The sequence below is a fragment of the Oryctolagus cuniculus genome, chromosome 12 (genome assembly GCF_964237555.1).
Source record: "Oryctolagus cuniculus chromosome 12, mOryCun1.1, whole genome shotgun sequence".
NCBI lineage: Eukaryota > Metazoa > Chordata > Mammalia > Lagomorpha > Leporidae > Oryctolagus > Oryctolagus cuniculus.
Window position 1 is genome coordinate 9,320,898 of NC_091443.1, and position 18,008 is coordinate 9,338,905.

Genomic DNA, 18,008 nt, shown 5'->3' on the forward strand with positions numbered 1-18,008 from the left:
GTAAGTTGCAGAGCTGAGGTTTGCATCCGGTGGGCTTGCTGTGAGCCTTTCCTCTTAACCGCTACCATGTGTTACTTCTCTGTGGTCTTTGAACCAACCAGCCATACTAAACTGAGAATGACTGAATGAAAAACTGTTTATGGAACTTTGGTGGAAGACCTGTGTTTACTGTACTTTCTATTGTAGGTTCTTTAATGTACTTTCTCATTTACATGGCTTGTGAAGTGTGTAGTATCTGCTTCATTTTAAAAATAAGAAAATGTGTGTGGAAGATTAAATGACATGGTCAAGATCACAAATAGCTAGTTAGTGGCATAGCAAGGATTTTAAATTGGCTTTTTGGGGGTGAGTGTTGACGTCGCTGTTAAGATGCCTTTTGGGATGCCTCAATCCCATATCAAAATTCTGGCTCTACTACTGAATCCAGCTTCCTGCTGATATGTGCCTTGGGAGCAGCAGGTGGTGGCTCACACATTTGGGTCTATGCCACTCATGCAGGAGACTGGGACTGAGTTCTTGCCCCTTGAGTTCGGCCTGGTTTAGTCCTGGCTGTTGCAGGCACTTAAGATGCAAAAAATTTTTAATTGGCTTTTAGACACCAAGGCTAGTATATTTTCTATACTATATAACTTGAAAATAAGAACTATGTTATTAAATAAATTTTTCCCTGGGGGACATGATTTAATGGTTCTGTTACTCCAAATTACAATCTAATTTTTTTAAATTTTCTTTAAAGATTTATTTATTTATTTGAAAGGTAGAGTTACAGAGACGTAGACGCAGATGCAGAGGCAGAGAGAAAGGGAGAGGGAGAGAGAGGGAGGGGGAGGGAGGGAGGGAGGGAGGGAGGAAGGAAGGAAGGAAGGGAGGGGTCTTCTATTCACTGGTTCACTCCCCAGATGGCTGCAACTGCCGGAGCTGCGCTGATCTGAAGCTAGGAGCCAGGAGCTTCTTCTGGGTCTCCCATGTGGGTGCAGGGATCCAAGCACATGGGCCATCCTCCATTGCTTTCCCAAGTACATTAGCAGGGAGCCAGATTAGAAGTGAGCTGGGACTTGAACTGTCTCCCTATGGGTTGCCAGCGCTGTAGGCAGTGGCTTAACCTACTGTGCCACAGCACTGGCTCCTCAGTGTCTTTTTAAAAGAAGAAGCTCCTGGCTTTGGATTGGTGCAGCTCCAGCCGTCGTAGACAATTGGGGAGTGAACCAACAGAGGGAAGACCTCTCCCTCTCTCCCCCTCTCCCCCTCTCTGCCTCTCTCTGCCTCTCTCTGCCTCTCCTTCTTTCTGTGTAACTCTGACTTTCAAATAAAGGCAGAGTTCACACACACACACACACACACGCCCTGAACCACTCCCCAAATAGCCTCAATAACAGGGCTGGGCCATATCGAAGCCAGGAGCCTGAAATTCCATCTCGGTCTTCCATGTGTGTGACAGTGACCCAAGTACTTGGACCATCTTCTGCAGCTTTCCCAGGCACATTAGCAGGCAGCTGGATTGGAAATGAAGCAGCTGGGACTCCCATATGGGATTCAGCAGTGCAGATAGTGGCTTCATCCACCACGTCACAGTGCTGGCCCTATGATTGATTTAGTGTCACTAAGAAAAAGCCTGTAACTATGCCAACAGAACCTTTTTGAAACAGATACTAGATTTTGATTGATTGCTTGGATGTGAGAGAATTTTAAAGTGTGTTGTAAGATTTTTTTGATTTTAGGAAGTAGTGAGTAGCTAAATCACAAGGTTACTTTTCCATTATCTCTTGCTTTGTGCTTGTTAAAGCAGCATATTTGTCTTGGTTTGCAAATGATTATGATCTATGCGTATTACAAGAGTTTTGTAATTTTGTAAGTTTGTTGCTCTTTTTTCTTTAAAGATTTATTGATTTGAAAGGGTGGTGGGGGGAGGAGAGAGAGAGAGAGAGAGAGAGAGAATGAATGAATCTTCCATCTACTGGTTCACTCTCCCAAATGATGGCAACAGCTAGGCCTGGGCCAGGCTGTTGTCAGGAGCCAGGAATTCTATCCCAGTTGTGCATGTGGATAGCAAGGAATTATTCATTGTCTTCTCAGGGGTATTAGCAGGGAGCTGGATTGGAAGCAGAGTAGCCAGGATTTCGTTTGGAACTCTGGCAAGGGATGCCATCATCATAGGTGGTAGTTCAGTGTGCCAGAACACTGGCCCCCATTGCTCTGTTTTGAGTGCCATCTTTTATCACTCAACACTGCTGTCGGTTAGCAGTTTATTTTAGTTCAGTACTTGTTCACATGTCTTTTTTTTTTTTTTTTTTTTTCCCTAGGATTTATCTACCCTTCTGAGAGTTAGAGAGGAAGACACAGAGAGATGTCTTCCGTTCTCTGGTTTGCTCCTCAGATGGCTGCAATGGCCATGGCTGGGGCAGGCCAAAGCCAGGAGCTTCTTCCAGGTCTCCCAGGCAGGTACAGGGACGTAACTTGGTGCTGCAAGCAATAGGTTGATCAAATAGGAAGAATTTTACCGTCGTACAAAACAAGAAGTGTGGCTGGTTGGTTCCAGGGTAGGCTAACTCAGACCCCTTTCTCATTTTTCTTTGTTGTTTTCATATTCTGCTTCATTCTGCATTTCTTTGTTTAGCTGCGCTTCAATAGTAGGGGAGTCCCTAGCAGTGTATGATAGATCTAGACTGTTCATGCCTGGGCGAGGAGAACATGCAGTATTCACTCTTGGGCTTCTTTGCTCTGGATTGCTTCTAAAGGTTCTAGTTTATTTTGTTTCATCTTTTATTTGCATATTTGAAACCAAAGGAATAAGTATCTAATAATGTCTTTTTAATTATACATATGCATATAATAAAATAAATTTAAAAAGAACAGAGAATGAGTATAGTCAGAAGCCCTTCAGCAGGCAATAAAAAAACCCAGAATAAATCTGGTCCATTTACTGTGTTGTTGCTGAATTACAAAACATATTAATCTTTGTTCAACAGAGATTATAATCTTCAAATGATATGTTTTATTTTTACAAGTACTTTGGCTGGTGCTGTGGCGTAGCATGTAAAGCTGACGCCTGCAGTGCTGGCATCCCATATCTTGCTGGTTCGAGTCCTGGCTGCTCCACTTCCAATCCAGCTCTCTGCTATGGCCTGGGGAAGCAGGCCCAAGTGCTTGGGCCCCTGCACCTGTGTGGGAGACCTGGAAGAAGCTCCTGGCTTCAGATCAGCACAACTCTGGCCGTTGCGGCAAATTGGGGAGTGAATCAGCGGATGGAAGACCTCTCTCTCTCTCTCTCTCTCTCTCTGCCTGTCCTTCTCTCTCTGTTTAACTCTGACTTTCAAATAAATAAATAAATCTTTAAAAAAAAAATAAGTACTTTATGGGGACTGGTACCATGACGTAGTAGGTAAAGCCACCGGCTGCTCACTTCCAATCCAGCTCTCTGCTATGGCCTGGGGAAGCAGTATAGGCTGGCCCAAGTCCTTGGGCCCCTGCACTTGTACGGGAAGACCTGAAGGAGGCTCCTGGCTCCTGGCTGCTGGCTTCAGATCAGTGCAGCTCTGGCCGTTGCAGCCATCTGGGAAGTGAACCAGAGGATGGAAGACCTCTCTCTCTGCCTTTCCTTCTCTCTCTATGTAACTCTTTCAAATAACTAAATCTTTTACAAAACGTACTTTATATATATTAGAATCATGGACTGTTAGAGTGGAAATACTAACGTTTATAGAACACTTGATACATGTTTGGCACTCAGTTTTATATACATCCTTGTATTTATTCTTCAGAACACTCATATGTCCTTACTTTATATAGAGAAGTCAAATGATATTTCCAAAGTCACACAATAACAAAACCAGTATAAAAGTGACGATGGCTTCCCTTCCCTTCCCTTCCCTTCCCTTCCCTTCCCTTCCCTTCCCTTCCCTCCCCTCCCCTCCCCTCCCCTCCCCTCCCCTCCCCTCCCCTCCCCTCCGTCTTGTCTTGTCTTGTCTTTTTTCTTTTCTTGTCTTGTCTTGTCTTGTCTTGTCTTGTCTTGTCTTGTCTTTTCTTGTCTTTCTGTCTTTCTGTCTGTCTTTCTGTCTTTCTGTCTTTCTGTCTTTCTGTCTGTCTTTCTGTCTTTCTGTCTGTCTTTCTGTCTTTCTGTCTGTCTTTCTGTCTGTCTTTCTGTCTTTCTTTCTTTCTTTCTTTCTTTCTTTCTTTCTTTCTTTCTTTCTTTCTTTCTTTCTTTCTTTCGGTCTTTCTGTCTTTCTGTCTTTCTGTCTAGAATTCTGTCTTTCGGTCTTTCTGTCTTTCTGTCTTTCGGTCTTTCGGTCTTTCTTTCTGTCCTTCTTTCCTTCTTTCCTTCCTTCCTTCCTTCCTTCCTTCCTTCCTTCCTTCCTTCCTTCCTTCCTTCCTTCCTTCTTTCTTTCTTTCTTTCTTTCTTTCTTTCTTTCTTTCTGTCTTTCTTTCTGTCTTTCTTTCTGTCTGTCTTTCTGTCTGTCTTTCTGTCTGTCTTTCTGTCTGTCTTTCTGTCTGTCTTTCTGTCTTTCTGTCTTTCTGTCTTTCTTTCTGTCTTTCTTTCTGTCTTTCTTTCTGTCTTTCTTTCTGTCTTTCTTTCCTTCTTTCCTTCCTTCCTTCCTTCCTTCCTTCCTTCCTTCCTTCCTTCCTTCCTTCCTTCTTTCTTTCCTTCCTTCCTTCCTTCCTTCCTTCTTTCTTTCCTTCCTTCTTTCTTTCTTTCTTTCTTTCTTTCTTTCTTTCTTTCTTTCTTTCTTCCTTTCTTTCCTTTCTTTCCTTTCTTTCCTTTCTTTCCTTTCTTTCCTTTCTTTCTTTCTTTTCTTTCTTTCTTTTCTTTCTTTCTTTTCTTTCTTTCTTTTCTTTCTTTCTGTCTTTCCAGGCAGAGAGTTAGAGAGACAGAGAGAAAGGTCTTCCTTCCATTGGTTCACCTCCCAAATGGCTGCTACGGCCTGCACACTGCGCCGAGCCGAAGCCAGGAGCCAGGTGCTTCCTCCTGGTCTCCCATGTGGGTGCAGGGTCCAAGCACTTGGGCCATTCTCCACTGCCTTCCCGGGCCACAGCAGAGAGCTGGCCTGGAAGAGGAGCAACCGGGACAGAACCGGTGCCCCAACTGGACTAGAACCCAGCCAGATAATGGCTTTTCACTACATTTATAAAAGTCATGTTTCTTCAAATCTGACCTACCTTACCTGTCTAATTTGCCTACAAATGGCCTTGTGTCCCAGCTATTGCATCTTTTTATGCTTTTATGAAAAAAAAAAACCCTCATCCTATTCTTTCTTACAATTTACTCTGTATTGCAGTAAACATTTAACATCTGAAATAAAAAAAGCTAATAAAACATACTTGCTCCCTTCTTTATTATGTTTGTAAATTATGTGTGTGTTCCTCACTGAGTATAGAACTATACTGACATAGATTGACATGGTTCTCTTGAAAGTAGATATTTTTAGAAACTTATCTTTATTTCTTTCGTATTTATCATGTGTTTAAGACTTAATACTTATTACTCACATGTTTATTGGACTGAACTTTGTGGCTTTGTGACAGTTACTTCTGAACATCAGTTTCTCTTGTTTGTGAAATGTGAGTAATTTGAGCAAAAATCTGCTTTTTTTTTTTCCCTTTAAAATTTCAGTATATGAGTTTTCTTCTGTGGAGTGTATAAGTATGATTTTTGTTTTTTGAAAAAAGATGTATTTATTTGAAAAAGTTAAAGGGAGAGGTAGAGACAGAGGGATCTTCCATCTGCTAGTTCATTCCCCAAATGGACACAACAGCTGTAGCTGAGCCGATCTGAAGCCAGGAGCGAGGAGGAGCTTCTTCCAGATCTCCCACATGGGTGCAAGGGCCCAAGAGTTTGGGCCATCTTCCACTCCTTTTGCAGGCACATTCGCAGGGAGCTGTATTGGAAGTGGAGCAGCCAGGGTTTTAACCTGCTGCACCACAGCACCAGCCCCATAAATATGATCTTACCAAGTTTTAGATTGTAAGTCTGCTTTGATAATGTTCTGTTAATAAATAGTAGGCTTTATAGTGAAATTCAATGAAAAGAAATTTTTACAGATTAGCTATATGAGTAATAAGTGAAAAAGCATGGTTATAGAAGAATATAGTATGTTACTTCTGTGTAAGAAAGGAGGATAAATAAATGATACGTGTATTTTCATTTGCAGGAAAGAAACACAGGAAGCATAAATCAGTAAACATTAGAATTGGTTGTAAGAGAAGGTAGGGGAAAGGAGGCATTCTTTGTATGTTTTAGTAGAGTATTTGAGTTGGAGAAGCATGTAATGTTCTCCATATTTTTAAAACTAAGAAAATGAGGGTAACAAAATCCTAAAGTGGAATGCAAGCAGAAATGAGTCCAGTTGTATGAACTTATCGTAAGTGAACAGCGTCCACTCTGAAGGAGGTGGGGTGCATGGGCCATGTGAGAAACAACTGATACAGGCAAGGTTCTGTGACTTGGCAGGTTAAGCAGCTGCCTGTGTTGCTGGCATCTCATATGGGCACCAGTTCGAGTCCCAGCTGCTCTATTTCTGATCCAGCTGCCTGCTAATGTGCCAAAAGCAGCAGAGGATGGCCCAAGTGGTTGGGCCCTGCACCTATGTGGGAGACCTAGAAGCTCCTTGGCTCTGGCTTGCCCAGCCACAGCCATTGGGATCATTTGGGGAGTGAAACAGCAGATGGAAGATCTGTCTCTCCCTGTCTCTCTCTGTAACTTTGCCTTTAAAATAAAATAAATCTTACAAAAACAAAAAAACAAAAAACAACAAGGGCTGGTGCTGTGGCATAGCGGGTAAGGCCACCGTCTGCGGTGCGGGAATCCCATATGGGTGCCGGTTTGGGTCCTGGCTGCTCCACTTCCGATCCAGCTCTCTGCTATGGCCTGGGAAAACAGTGGAGGATGGCCCAGGTCCTTGGGCCCCTGAACCCGCTTGGGAGACCTGGAAGTAGCTCCTGGCTCCTGGCTTTGGATCGGCGCAGCTCCAGCTGCTGCGGCTAATTGGGGAGTGAACCGGCAGATGGAAGACCTTTCTCTCTCTCTCTCTCTCTGCCTGTCCTTCTCTGTGTAACACTTTCAAATAAATAATTTAAAAAAAAATCCAGACAACTTTTGGATAAATTACTTTGACTCTGTCCCCTAATTTGTGGAAAAAGAATTAGTAGAAACAAATATAAGAGCTTTTTTTTTTTAGTGATTTATTTTCTGTGTTATATAAATGAGGTGAGTCTGAAATTACTTGATGTGCATTATAAACAGTCCTCAAAACTAGAGATCATTTTCACCTTCAGAGGATACTTGGCAATGTCTGAACTTTGATTATCATGACTAGAGGAAAGGTGGAATCCATAGAGGTCAGGTAATAGTACTAAACATCCTTTCAATACAGGACCTCCTAGCACACCCCTAAGCAGAGAATTATTATATGCTCCAAAATGTCATCCATGCTATAGTTGAGAAAATCTGAAATAAGGAAGGGAATAAATACATTGCTGTTATTGCTATCCAGAGTTCTTACTTTGGAAGAAGATAGATTTAAATACAAAATGGGGAAGTCGGGGAAGAACCTTCTGGCAGTGGAAGTATCAGTATGAACATCCTGTATCAGAAGGCCGGTTCTGAATTCTGGCTGTTCCACTTAAAACCCAGCTCCCTGCTGATGCACCAAGGAAAGCAGGCCTGAAGTACTTGGCCCCTGCCACTGCATGGGAGGCCCAGGTGGAGTGCCAGCCTTCGGGCTTTACCCTCGCCCAGCCCTGGCCTTCAGCCACATGAAGAATGAACCAGCGGATGGAAGATTTCCCTGTCTCTGTCTCGCTCACTCTACCTTTCAAATAAGTAAAGCTTAAAAGAAAAACCCAATATATTATAACCTATTGAATCAAAGAGGAATATTCAAATCTATTTTAATAATAAATATCTAAATAAAGTAGAAGAAAAGAGAGGTCTCTTACAGTTATTAAAAAGGTAGTGAGACTGGAAAAATCCATTATATTGTAATCATCATTGTGTAGATTGTTTAAGCAAAATTAATCAGAGTTCTAAATTCAGAGGGAAAGTTTGATGAGTAGGGTATTTAAACTGGCATTGAAGTATCTTCCCACAGATTGCTTATTTGTAAGGGGAGGATGAATCTCTGCAGCAGACAGATGACTCCTTGATGAAGTAATCCAGATTGACTGTCAGTAGGACACCAAGATGGACACCAAGTGCTCTTGAGTGAGAGGCCCTAAGAAGGATACAGGGTCAGAAAGGGGTCTTCAGGAAGTTCATAGAAAATACATATTTTGGAAAAGCTGCCTGGATCTCATAATTTTTTTGCTCCAGAATAAAATTAATTCCATTTTTCATAAAACTTTTGAAGTACCTTTGTATTTCGGTTGGGGTAGTCCTAAGCTGAGAAATGTTCTGTAGAATAACTAGCTTATAGTTTTCAAAATGTCAGTGTTATGAAGGTAAAAACCAGGAAACTGTTCTACATTGAAAGGTATTAGAGATACTGACAATGAAATGTAATATGTGATTCTGGATAACTCTTGTTACTGAAGAAAGGGTAAATGCCTTTAAAAACCCGTAATGGGACAGTTGACAACAAAATTGAAATTATGGTTTATATTTTAAAATATTGCAGCAGTGTTGTATTGCCTGAATTTGTTCTTCTTTTGATTGGAAATTATGTTTATGTACTCAAAGGAGATTATGCAAACCTTTCCCTTTTCTGTTTACGTGCACATGTGAGATGGGATTCTGTGATTGGCTTCCATTAAGTCTAAAATTTGGAGTTGTGTTCTTGAGTAAAATGGGACTAAATTCCTCACTGAGATTATCTTCAATATTCATTTTTATAAAAAAGATAACATTTGTTATTACTTTCATTTACTCTAATTTGTGTGTGCATATATATACACATATATGCAAAATATGTATATTTTTACTATATGGTTATGGAAACATAATACCATGATGCTCATATATACACACATAATTATAGTAAATTGCTTTAATCTTCATATTTTCATTATTTCATTTATTTATTTTTTGATAGGCAGAGTTAGTGAAAGAGAGAGAGAGAGAGAGAGAGAGAGAGAGAGAGAGAGAAAGGTCTTCTTTCCGTTGGTTCACTCCCCCAAATGGCCACCACAGTTGGTGTGATGAAGCCAGGAGCTAGGTGCTTCCTCCTGGTCTCCCATGCGGGTGCAGGGTCCAAGCACTTGGGCCATCCTCCACTGCCTTCCCGGGCCACAGCAGAGAGCTGGACTGGAAGAGGAGCAACCGGGACTAGATCCCGGGGTGCCAGCGCCGCCGGTGGAGGATTAGCCAAGTGAACCGCAGCACCGGCCTGTTAACGTTATTTTAAAGGCTGTATTGTCTATTCTTGGTAGATTATACTAGTTTTTCTATTGTAACAATAATAAAGTTTCATATTTAAATACAAAGCAAAAGAAATTGATGTAAACAAAAAAATTCTTAATATTATACAGAGTATTATTTAATTAGTACACAGATTAAGAAGTTTGTGAATGTCTGAAGTTCAGGAACAGTGCTATCCTATGGTAGAAAAGTTCCTGAATGTTTTAACTAAAACTTTGGTAAGTTCACTTATCTTTATTTCAGTTACTTTGCTGATGGATTAGAGGGTTACGGTTCAAGATGATTTCTAGAGAGGAAATTATAGCATGCTACCATTCTTTGCAGCTTGATTGAATTCTTTTTTTGGAAGATTCAGATTAAAATGAGTCTTGGAACAGTATTGAGTCAGTGGCCTTCTTTCTTCCCCTTCTTTAATTTGGTAGACTATTTACAATAAATGGAAAAACGTTTTATAAGAATATCTACTTTTTAATGAAAATGTTGTAAAATATACTACTTAATTCTATTTCATATTTCTTTTTTTGTGTGGTATAATCTTAAAGAACAATTCCACATTCAGTTATTGAAAATTAATTATACAGTTTTCTGTTTTCTCCTAATTTCCATTGTACATACAAAAATAGTAATATGTTTGAAAGGAAATAAGTATAAGAAATAGTATGCACAGAGGAAGTATTGTTTTCAGATTATAAATATTGCTAACATACCATGCTTGGAAATGTACTTGTTAGTAGTAATATCTTTTTGGGCTAATTCCCTCCACAAATATTTTCAAATGATAATATTCTATTTTAACCTCATATAGCACATATAATGCATGTCATTTCCAATTTTTAATAAAAATTTCTTAGAAATAATAAAGTTTTGCAGCTAGTTTAATGTATTGTTTGAGGCTGCTACAATCTAGATTTTTCATTCAGCTTGCAATAAACCTTCTTAGGCAAGCTAATACTTTGAAATTCTAAACATGTTGTGGAGAAGGAGTAAACTGGAAATTGCCTCAGATGAGGAATTAGAAGGAATATTTCAGTAATGTTTAAAAGTTCATTCTTGGGGCCAACGTTGTGGCCTAGCTGCCACATATGCGTGCTGGTTTGAGTCCCAGGTGTTCTACTTTCCATCGAGCTCCCTGCTAATGATCTGGGAAAAGCAGCAAAAGATGGCTCAAGTATTTGGACTCCTGCCACCAATGTGGAAGACCTGGAAGAAGCTCTTGGCTTCTGGCTTTGGCCTGGCCCAGCACTGGGGAGTCAACCAGTGGATGGAAGATCTCTCTTTGTCTCCCTCTCTGTCTGTCTCTCCAATTCTGACTTTCAAAATAAATCTTTTTAAAAAAACTTCATTTTTGAATGCTTTCTGGCTTTCAGAAGTTGTTTTCCCCTTAATTTTAAAAGCAGCTATTAGCTGTTTTTTAAGATTTATTTTCTTATTTGAGAGGCAGAGCTATTGACAGAGAGGAAAAACCAAAGATCATCCATCTGCTGGTTCACTCCCCAAATGGCCACAACTGCTGAATATGGGGTGATCTGAAGCTAGGAGCCAGGAGCCTCTTCTGGGTCTCCCATGTGAATGCAGGGACCCAAGGACTTGTGCTACCCTCTGCTACTTTCCCAGGCCATTAGCAGAGAGCTGGTTTGGGAGAGGAGCAGCTGGGACACGAACTGGTGCCCATGTGGGATGCTGGTGCTGCAGGCAAAGGCTTAACCGACTATGCTACAGTGCCGGCCCCTAGCCATTAGTTTTTGTTGCTTGTAATAACCTTTTTCTTTATCATACTATGGTATAGATTTTAGGAGAAAATTTTTTAAACTTCACATGACAATTACTTTGTTACAAATATATGATACTAGTCATCTGTCTGCTTATACAATATCAATGGAATTTTTAAAAGCAAGGAGAATTTATTTTCTACTCACAACATGTTGCAAACATTTATTATACAATAGTCAGCCTTCTTAATGACTGCAGTGTTTATTATAGGGACAGGTCATTCCTGTATGCTGGTACATTTTCGCCCCTACCCCAAATATCTGCCTGCTTTGATTGTGTTGGAGTGAACATCCATATACATGTATCTCTTGTCATAGTCTTATTATTTCCTTGTAATAAATTCTTGAAAATGGAATAGATTTTTCAAAGGAAACAAAGTCAGATTTCTTTTTGAAATGTTTATTTTTTAATGTTGGCCAAATTGTTTAAAAATCTCATGTCTGCAGATTGATTTGTGAAGATTTATTTGCAGCAGTAAGTATTTTTCTTCCTTGGGACTGTCCTTTTCATTTTATATTTCTCTCATTAGTACTGTCTGTATGCACAAGAATCCCAAATACATATTTTTAGCCCTGAAATCTGAGTCTTAGATCTCCCTTCTGATTTGACATTTTTACTTGTGCATGACCATCACAAGTTTAATATGTGCAAAAAAGTTCCTGTTTTACCTGAAATGATGTCTCATTAAAGATTTTCTTGATAGATAGCTTGTTTTTGTTGTTGTTTGTTTTTTTAAAGTTTAGCTTTTGGGGGTCAGTTACTTTTATTACAAAGTTTATTTCAGTAACTTTTGAAAAAATGTATTATGTAAGTGATTTACCAGAATCATCAAAATGGGGAGTTCTGATGAACTCAGTAATTGTTAAGAAAGGCCAAGTTTGGTAAGTGAAGTTTACTTCCTGGTTAAAGTCCATGCTCTTAAAATATTTATTTACTTAACCAACAATGATCTTTAAAACAGTAAACAGTTAAAAGATAGTGTTTATGATCAGCGTTACTATTTTTATTTTTTTATTTTTTTGACAGGCAGAGTGGACAGTGAGAGAGACAGAGAGAAAGGTCTTCCTTTGCCTTTGGTTCACCCTCCAATGGCCGCCGCGGCTGGCGCGCTGCGGCCGGCACACCGCGCTGATCCGATGGCAGGAGCCAGGTACTTATCCTGGTCTCCCATGGGGTGCAGGGCCCAAGCACTTGGGCCATCCTCCACTGCACTCCCTGGCCACAGCAGAGAGCTGGCCTGGAAGAGGGGCAACCGGGACAGAATCCGGCGCCCCGACCAGGACTAGAACCCGGTGTGCCGGCGCCGCAAGGCGGAGGATTAGCCTAGTGAGCCGCGGCGCCGGCCCAGCGTTACTATTGAATTGATCTAAATCTAAGTACTAGTTTCTTTGTTATCTTTTAAGAAAATTCAAATTGGGTATCTAAAAAGAAATCTAGTTCCTAATTTTTATTTCTTTTCTAAAGATATATTTATTTGACAAACAGGGTTATAGAAAGGGAGAGAAAAAGAGAGGGAGAGCTCTTCCATCTGCTGGTTCACTTCCCAGATGGCTGCAATGGGTAGTGGAAACCAGGAGCTTGGAACTCCATCTGGGTCTCCCAGGTGGGTTGCAGAGGCCCAAGTGCTTGGGTCAGCTTCCACTGCTTTCCCAGGTGCATTAGCAGGGAGCTGGATTGGAAGTTGAGCAGCTGGATCTCCAGCTGGCCCTCATATGGGATGACAGCAGTGCAGGTGGTGGCTTAACCTGTGGTGTCACAATGCTGTCTTCTAGTTTATAATATTAAAAAATCGACATATTAATTCTGAGAGTTCAGTTCGTTTTTTTTTTTTCCCCTGGTGGTAATGTTGCCTGAAATCAGATAGAGGCCTTGGGATTTAATTACAGAGATTCCTTTTCCCCAAAGAAAAAATATATTACTTTCTTTATGTGCAAAATGCTGATCTGTGTTTTCTAAAGGTAGGTTTTAAATGCCGCCATTTTTGGCAAAACTCCTTTAGCAGTACTCTGTAGAAAAATCAGTTTGCTGTAAAGAGTTAGCAGTTATCTAGAATTAATAAAATCTTTTGTAATTGTTTTCAGTTCCTTTGGATAGTTTTAGGTGGCTCTTCAAATGGCCTCGGCACCTTCAAGGGCTGCGGGCTGCGGGATTTGGTAGTAATGAATAGCTCAGGTAGCTGCCATGTGAATGGTGACTGCCTGGGGCCTCCTTACCATTTGCCCACTGAAGGTCCTCTTGATTCGGAGTTGGTCTTGGGAGATGGAGAGTAAATGCTGTATGTATAGTTCCTTCTTTCTAAGGCCATCCTGTATGAGCTGAGACTTCAAAAAATTTGTGGAAAATTGGAGCGGGTGTTTAGCCTAGCCTAGTGGTTAAGATGGTTGCATCCCATATGGCAGTACCTGGTTTCAATCCCTGGCTTTGGCTGCTGCTGCCTTTTTTTTTTTTTTTTTTCTTTTTAAAGATTTATTTTATTATTTGAAAGGCAGTGCTACAGAGAGACAGAGGTAGAGGTATAGAGAGTCTTCCATCTGCTGGTTCACTCCCCAAATAGCCACAATGGCTAGAACCTTGCCGATCCAAAGCCAGGAGACAAGGGTCCGGCGCCATGGCTCACTTGGTTAATCCTCTGCCTGCGGCACTGGCATCCCTTATGGGTGCTGGTTCTAGTCCCGGCTGCTCCTCTTCCAATCCAGCTCTCTGCTGTGGCCTGGGAGGGCAGTGGAGGATGGCCCAAGTCCTTGGGCCCCTGCACCCACATGGGAGACCGGGAGGAGGCTCCTGGCTCCAGATCGGCACAGCTACGGCCATTGTGGCCATTTGGAGGAGTGAACCAGCAGAGGAAAGACCTTTCTCTGTCTCTCCCTCTCACTGTCTGTAACTCTACCTCTCAAATAAATAAATAAAATCTTTGGGGAAAAAAAGAGCCAGGAGCCAGGAGCTTCTTCTGGGTGTCCCATGTAGATGCAGGGGCCCAAGGATTTGGGCCATCTCCTGCTTTCCCAGGCCAAAGCAGAGAGTTGGATTGGAAGTGGAGCATCTGGCACTTGAACTGGTGCCTATATGGGATGCTGGCACTACAGGCTGAGCAGCTTTACCTGTTATGCCACAGTACCAGACCCAGCTTTGGCTTCTGGTTCCAGCTTCCTATCAATGAAGACTCGGCCTGGGCTGATGGCTCAAGTAATTGGGTTCTTACTACATGGGAGACTGGATTGTGTTCCTGGCTGTTGGGAGTAAATCAGCTGTTAGAAACTTTCTGTTTCTCTTTCTCTGTCTTATAAATAACTTTTTGTGCATATTGAAGCTGCATTTGGGATCTTTTTTTCCTTGAAGTGTCTTAAGCGTTTCTTAGTGACAAGTTCTTTATTTTTTTTCTTGTTTTGCCTTCATTTTTTTATTAAGATTTTGACTTAAGATTTTTTATTTATTTTCATTTATTGACAGGTAAAGAGAGAGAGGTCTTCCATCTCCCACTTAGGTGACAGAGATCCAAATACTTGAGCTCTCACTTTGCTGCTTCCCAGGGTGTTCATTAGTAGGAAATTAGAATCAGAAGTGGAGCAAGACTTGACCCCAGGTACCCAAGTCTGGGATGCAGAGGTTCCCGTTAGTGTCTCAATCACTGTCCCACGTACTCACCTTTCCCTAATTTCTGAAGGGTATGTGTGTGTTTAAGAGAGAGAAACAGAGACAGAAAGGTGCAGTGTTGTAGTTTGTCATTTTCCTGCAAACATTCTAAGATTTTTTTTCACCTATTCTGGCATTTTATTTATGCAAAGAAGTTGACTGACTAAATGTTACTGTTGCTTTTTCAAGTTCACCTTTTTCCATTGTTCTGGCTATTTTAGGATCTTTCTTAGGATCTTTCGACCTCAGGGCACTTGCCTGCCTACCCCACCTCCCTCCATCCTTTTGCATTCTGGTGTGCCTTTATCATTTTCTCTGTGTTTGCTCTCTTGGGGGATACATAGAGCTGCTTGAATCTGGGTTGAAGGCTTATTGGTCAGCTTTGAAAGTCCTTAGCTATTACATCTTCCAATATTTCTTCTTCCCATATGTTTTCTCCTTTTCTGGGACTCTAATTGCGTGTATTTTGGATCCTTTCTCCATATTTCTTACTTTTCCACAGGCTTTTTCCCCCTATTCACCAGTCTTGTGTCTTTCTGTGTTGAAAGTGTGTTTCCTTCTTTCATATTGTTAGGGTCACTGATTGTTTTTTCAGCTGTCTCTGATCTGTCAAATCTGCATCAAATTAATTTTTGTTTTCAAAGTTGTGTTTTTTCATTGTTCATTTTTATTTTCTGCTAAAATTATTTTGTTTTAAAATTCTTTAAATACTTCTGCATCTTAAGATTGTTTTCTAATAACATTGTTACCTAGGTCTATTTCTATTGCTGTTTTTAAATCTTGGTTTTCAGGCTGGTTTTTGCTGTGTCAGGAGAGCGTCACCTGGTTCTTGGCTTCCCGCGGTATAGAAATAAAGAGGAAAGGCGTAAGTGTGAAGTTTATTGAGTGAGCGAGCAGGAAGAAGAAATTTCTGACTCACGGAGCCGAGTAGTGCAGGGAAAGGCCCCAGAGCTGGAGTCCATTTACCCCAGCGGCACTGGCCTCTTTTTATGTTGTCTCCTTCTCCCTTTTGGCTGGATCTCTCTTTGGTCCAACTGTTCAATGCTGGCTTGATTGAACCTGTCAATCCTCCTTTAAAGATAAAGAATCTGACCTGTAAGCCTCCTGTATTGGGCAAAGCTAAAGTCCCCTTTTACTTTTTCCTTATTTCATCGGGTGTGGCCTCATGGCGAGAATGACACTCGCTCTTGCACCTAACACGTGCCTGCTGTGTAACTCCTCATCTGAAATGTGGCTTTCCTGCTAAGGGGTGGAGGCCCCCAAAGGGTACATTGCTTTGACCACAGATGTGTGCTTTTTACCCGTAGTGCCAAGACACCTAGGTGCCTGGAAGAGATGGAGGAGGGTTGCAAACAAGGATGGGAGTACAGTGTTGGGAAGGGCAGCCAGCTCTCTGTCTCAGTGCCAAGCAGGCCCTGGTCAGATGCTGGGAATGAGAGAGAGAACATACACCCCCGTTACCCTCACCAACACATGATGCACAGGGCAAGCTATGTCTGGTAAAAAAAAAAAAAAAAAAAAAAAAAAAAAAAGCTGTGGAGGATGACTAACCCCAGCACCCCAGCATGTTAAACATTGGACCTTTATATAAAAGCATAATATAAGTTTGTCTTTGCTTTATAACCTTATATTGCATTTTATATAATTTAAGTTAACTGAAACAGCTATTACTTCACCAAGTTGAGCATCTTATTCTTTGAGAGTTCCAGGAATCGACTGGAAGCCCCAAGATCAGAAAACTCAGTTTAGAGTTCTGAATCTAAAGTGTCATCAGAGGCTCAAAACATTCGGTCAAAATAAAAATGGGCTGATGGGCTGATAATGTACATTTAACAGCACTTTTATGAAAGCTGTGGGCCAAATCTAATCAGAATTAAGGTAGTCACTCAGTCATCAAAAATAGGCAGATAATATTAACTCATTTAAAACTCAGTTTTCCCAAGTAATCAAGGCTCAGTATCAGCAACAGAGAAACACATGAAACTTGCCCCAAGATGCATAAAATTGTCATTATTTAGGTCAGTTACGATGGAACAGAAAAACCTTGATTAAAAGGGTTAGCACATGGCCAGTTCGAAGTCCAGCAGGTGGTGGCTTTACTCTCCATACCACAATGCTGGCCTCATTGTTTCTATTATTATATGCACTGAAAAAAATCTCAGATGTTTGAATTGAATCAGTTTAGGCAGAAGTAGAGGCACAGTAGCAGTTCAAGAGATATTTTAGGAGAAACGCAACAAAACTTTTGTCTTCTAATTTTATATAATCAAATTTCAGCTAACCTCCATGTGCAGCATAAAAGCAGATTTGAAGCTTGTATATTTATGACTTGTAAATTTACCAAACTTAAAACCTTCTAATTTGTGTTTTCTTTCAGATCTTACAGAAAATTTCAGCAGTAGCCCTGGACTAGAAGCTGAAATAATAGAAACTGTGTACGATGTATTAGAATATTGAAGAATATTAATTTTTGAATAAAGTATTTGGAATATAAGGAAGGAAAGGTGCTTGAAAATGGGGCGGAAGAAAATACAAATCACACGCATAATGGATGAAAGGAACCGACAGGTAAATGAGAATTTTAATTACTTAATTGATACAACTAGTTTTTAAAAGTACATTTTATAGAATGGTTGAATTTTTCTTTACTTTCATGTCTACATATTTTTAGTTCCAGACTAAAAGAAAAATCCTAGCAACCATAGAATTATCTTTTTATTATATGGTTTAAAGAAACCTTTTTAAAACTTTTTACAGAAATCATATAATAAAAGATAAGCCAAAAAGAAAATCACTACAATATCACCATTACTATCTGTTGTTTAGATTCTTCATATTTAGTCCTCTCTACATTTGACTATATGTTTATTAGTCTTCTGTGTGTTGATTATTTTTAAATGATCATTTTTATAATTAGGAAATGTCTAAGTTAACTGCAGTTATCAATAAATATATTCTAGTCAGTTAAATTTTCTGGTTCACCAGTAAATAATGAGAATATTCTTACAATTCTTATTACCACAGATACTTCTAAAACATTTACATATGTACATCTCAGATTTAATTGATAAATATGTTGAACTTAAGAGTATCAGTATTTATTTTTCTTAGAATTTCAGGATTATTATAATGATGCTGATATATGAAGAGACCAGAAATTGTGTTTAGAGCTTTGTTGGTGAAACTCATGGGCAATCAGCCTGGTTTTGCAAATAAAGTTTTATTAGAACACTATTACCCATCCAATTATATATTGTCTCTG

General features: G+C 40.3%; 1 protein-coding gene across 15 annotated transcripts in view; it reads left to right on the forward strand.

Annotated features, from left to right (window-relative positions):
- Positions 1–18,008, forward strand: part of MEF2A (myocyte enhancer factor 2A) — a 151,946-nt gene that overhangs the window by 42,589 nt on the left and 91,349 nt on the right. For 12 of the 15 annotated variants that reach the window (XM_051822954.2, XM_051822957.2, XM_070053507.1 and 9 more), the window contains exon 2: positions 17,124–17,314. In XM_051822954.2, coding sequence (XP_051678914.2) covers positions 17,261–17,314 — 54 coding nt within the window. In that variant the 5' untranslated portion in view covers positions 17,124–17,260. Of the gene's footprint in view, positions 1–14,547; positions 14,697–17,123; positions 17,315–18,008 lie in introns of those variants that run through there. The other 3 variants (XM_051822955.2, XM_070053513.1, XM_070053506.1) reach the window with 3 other exon arrangements.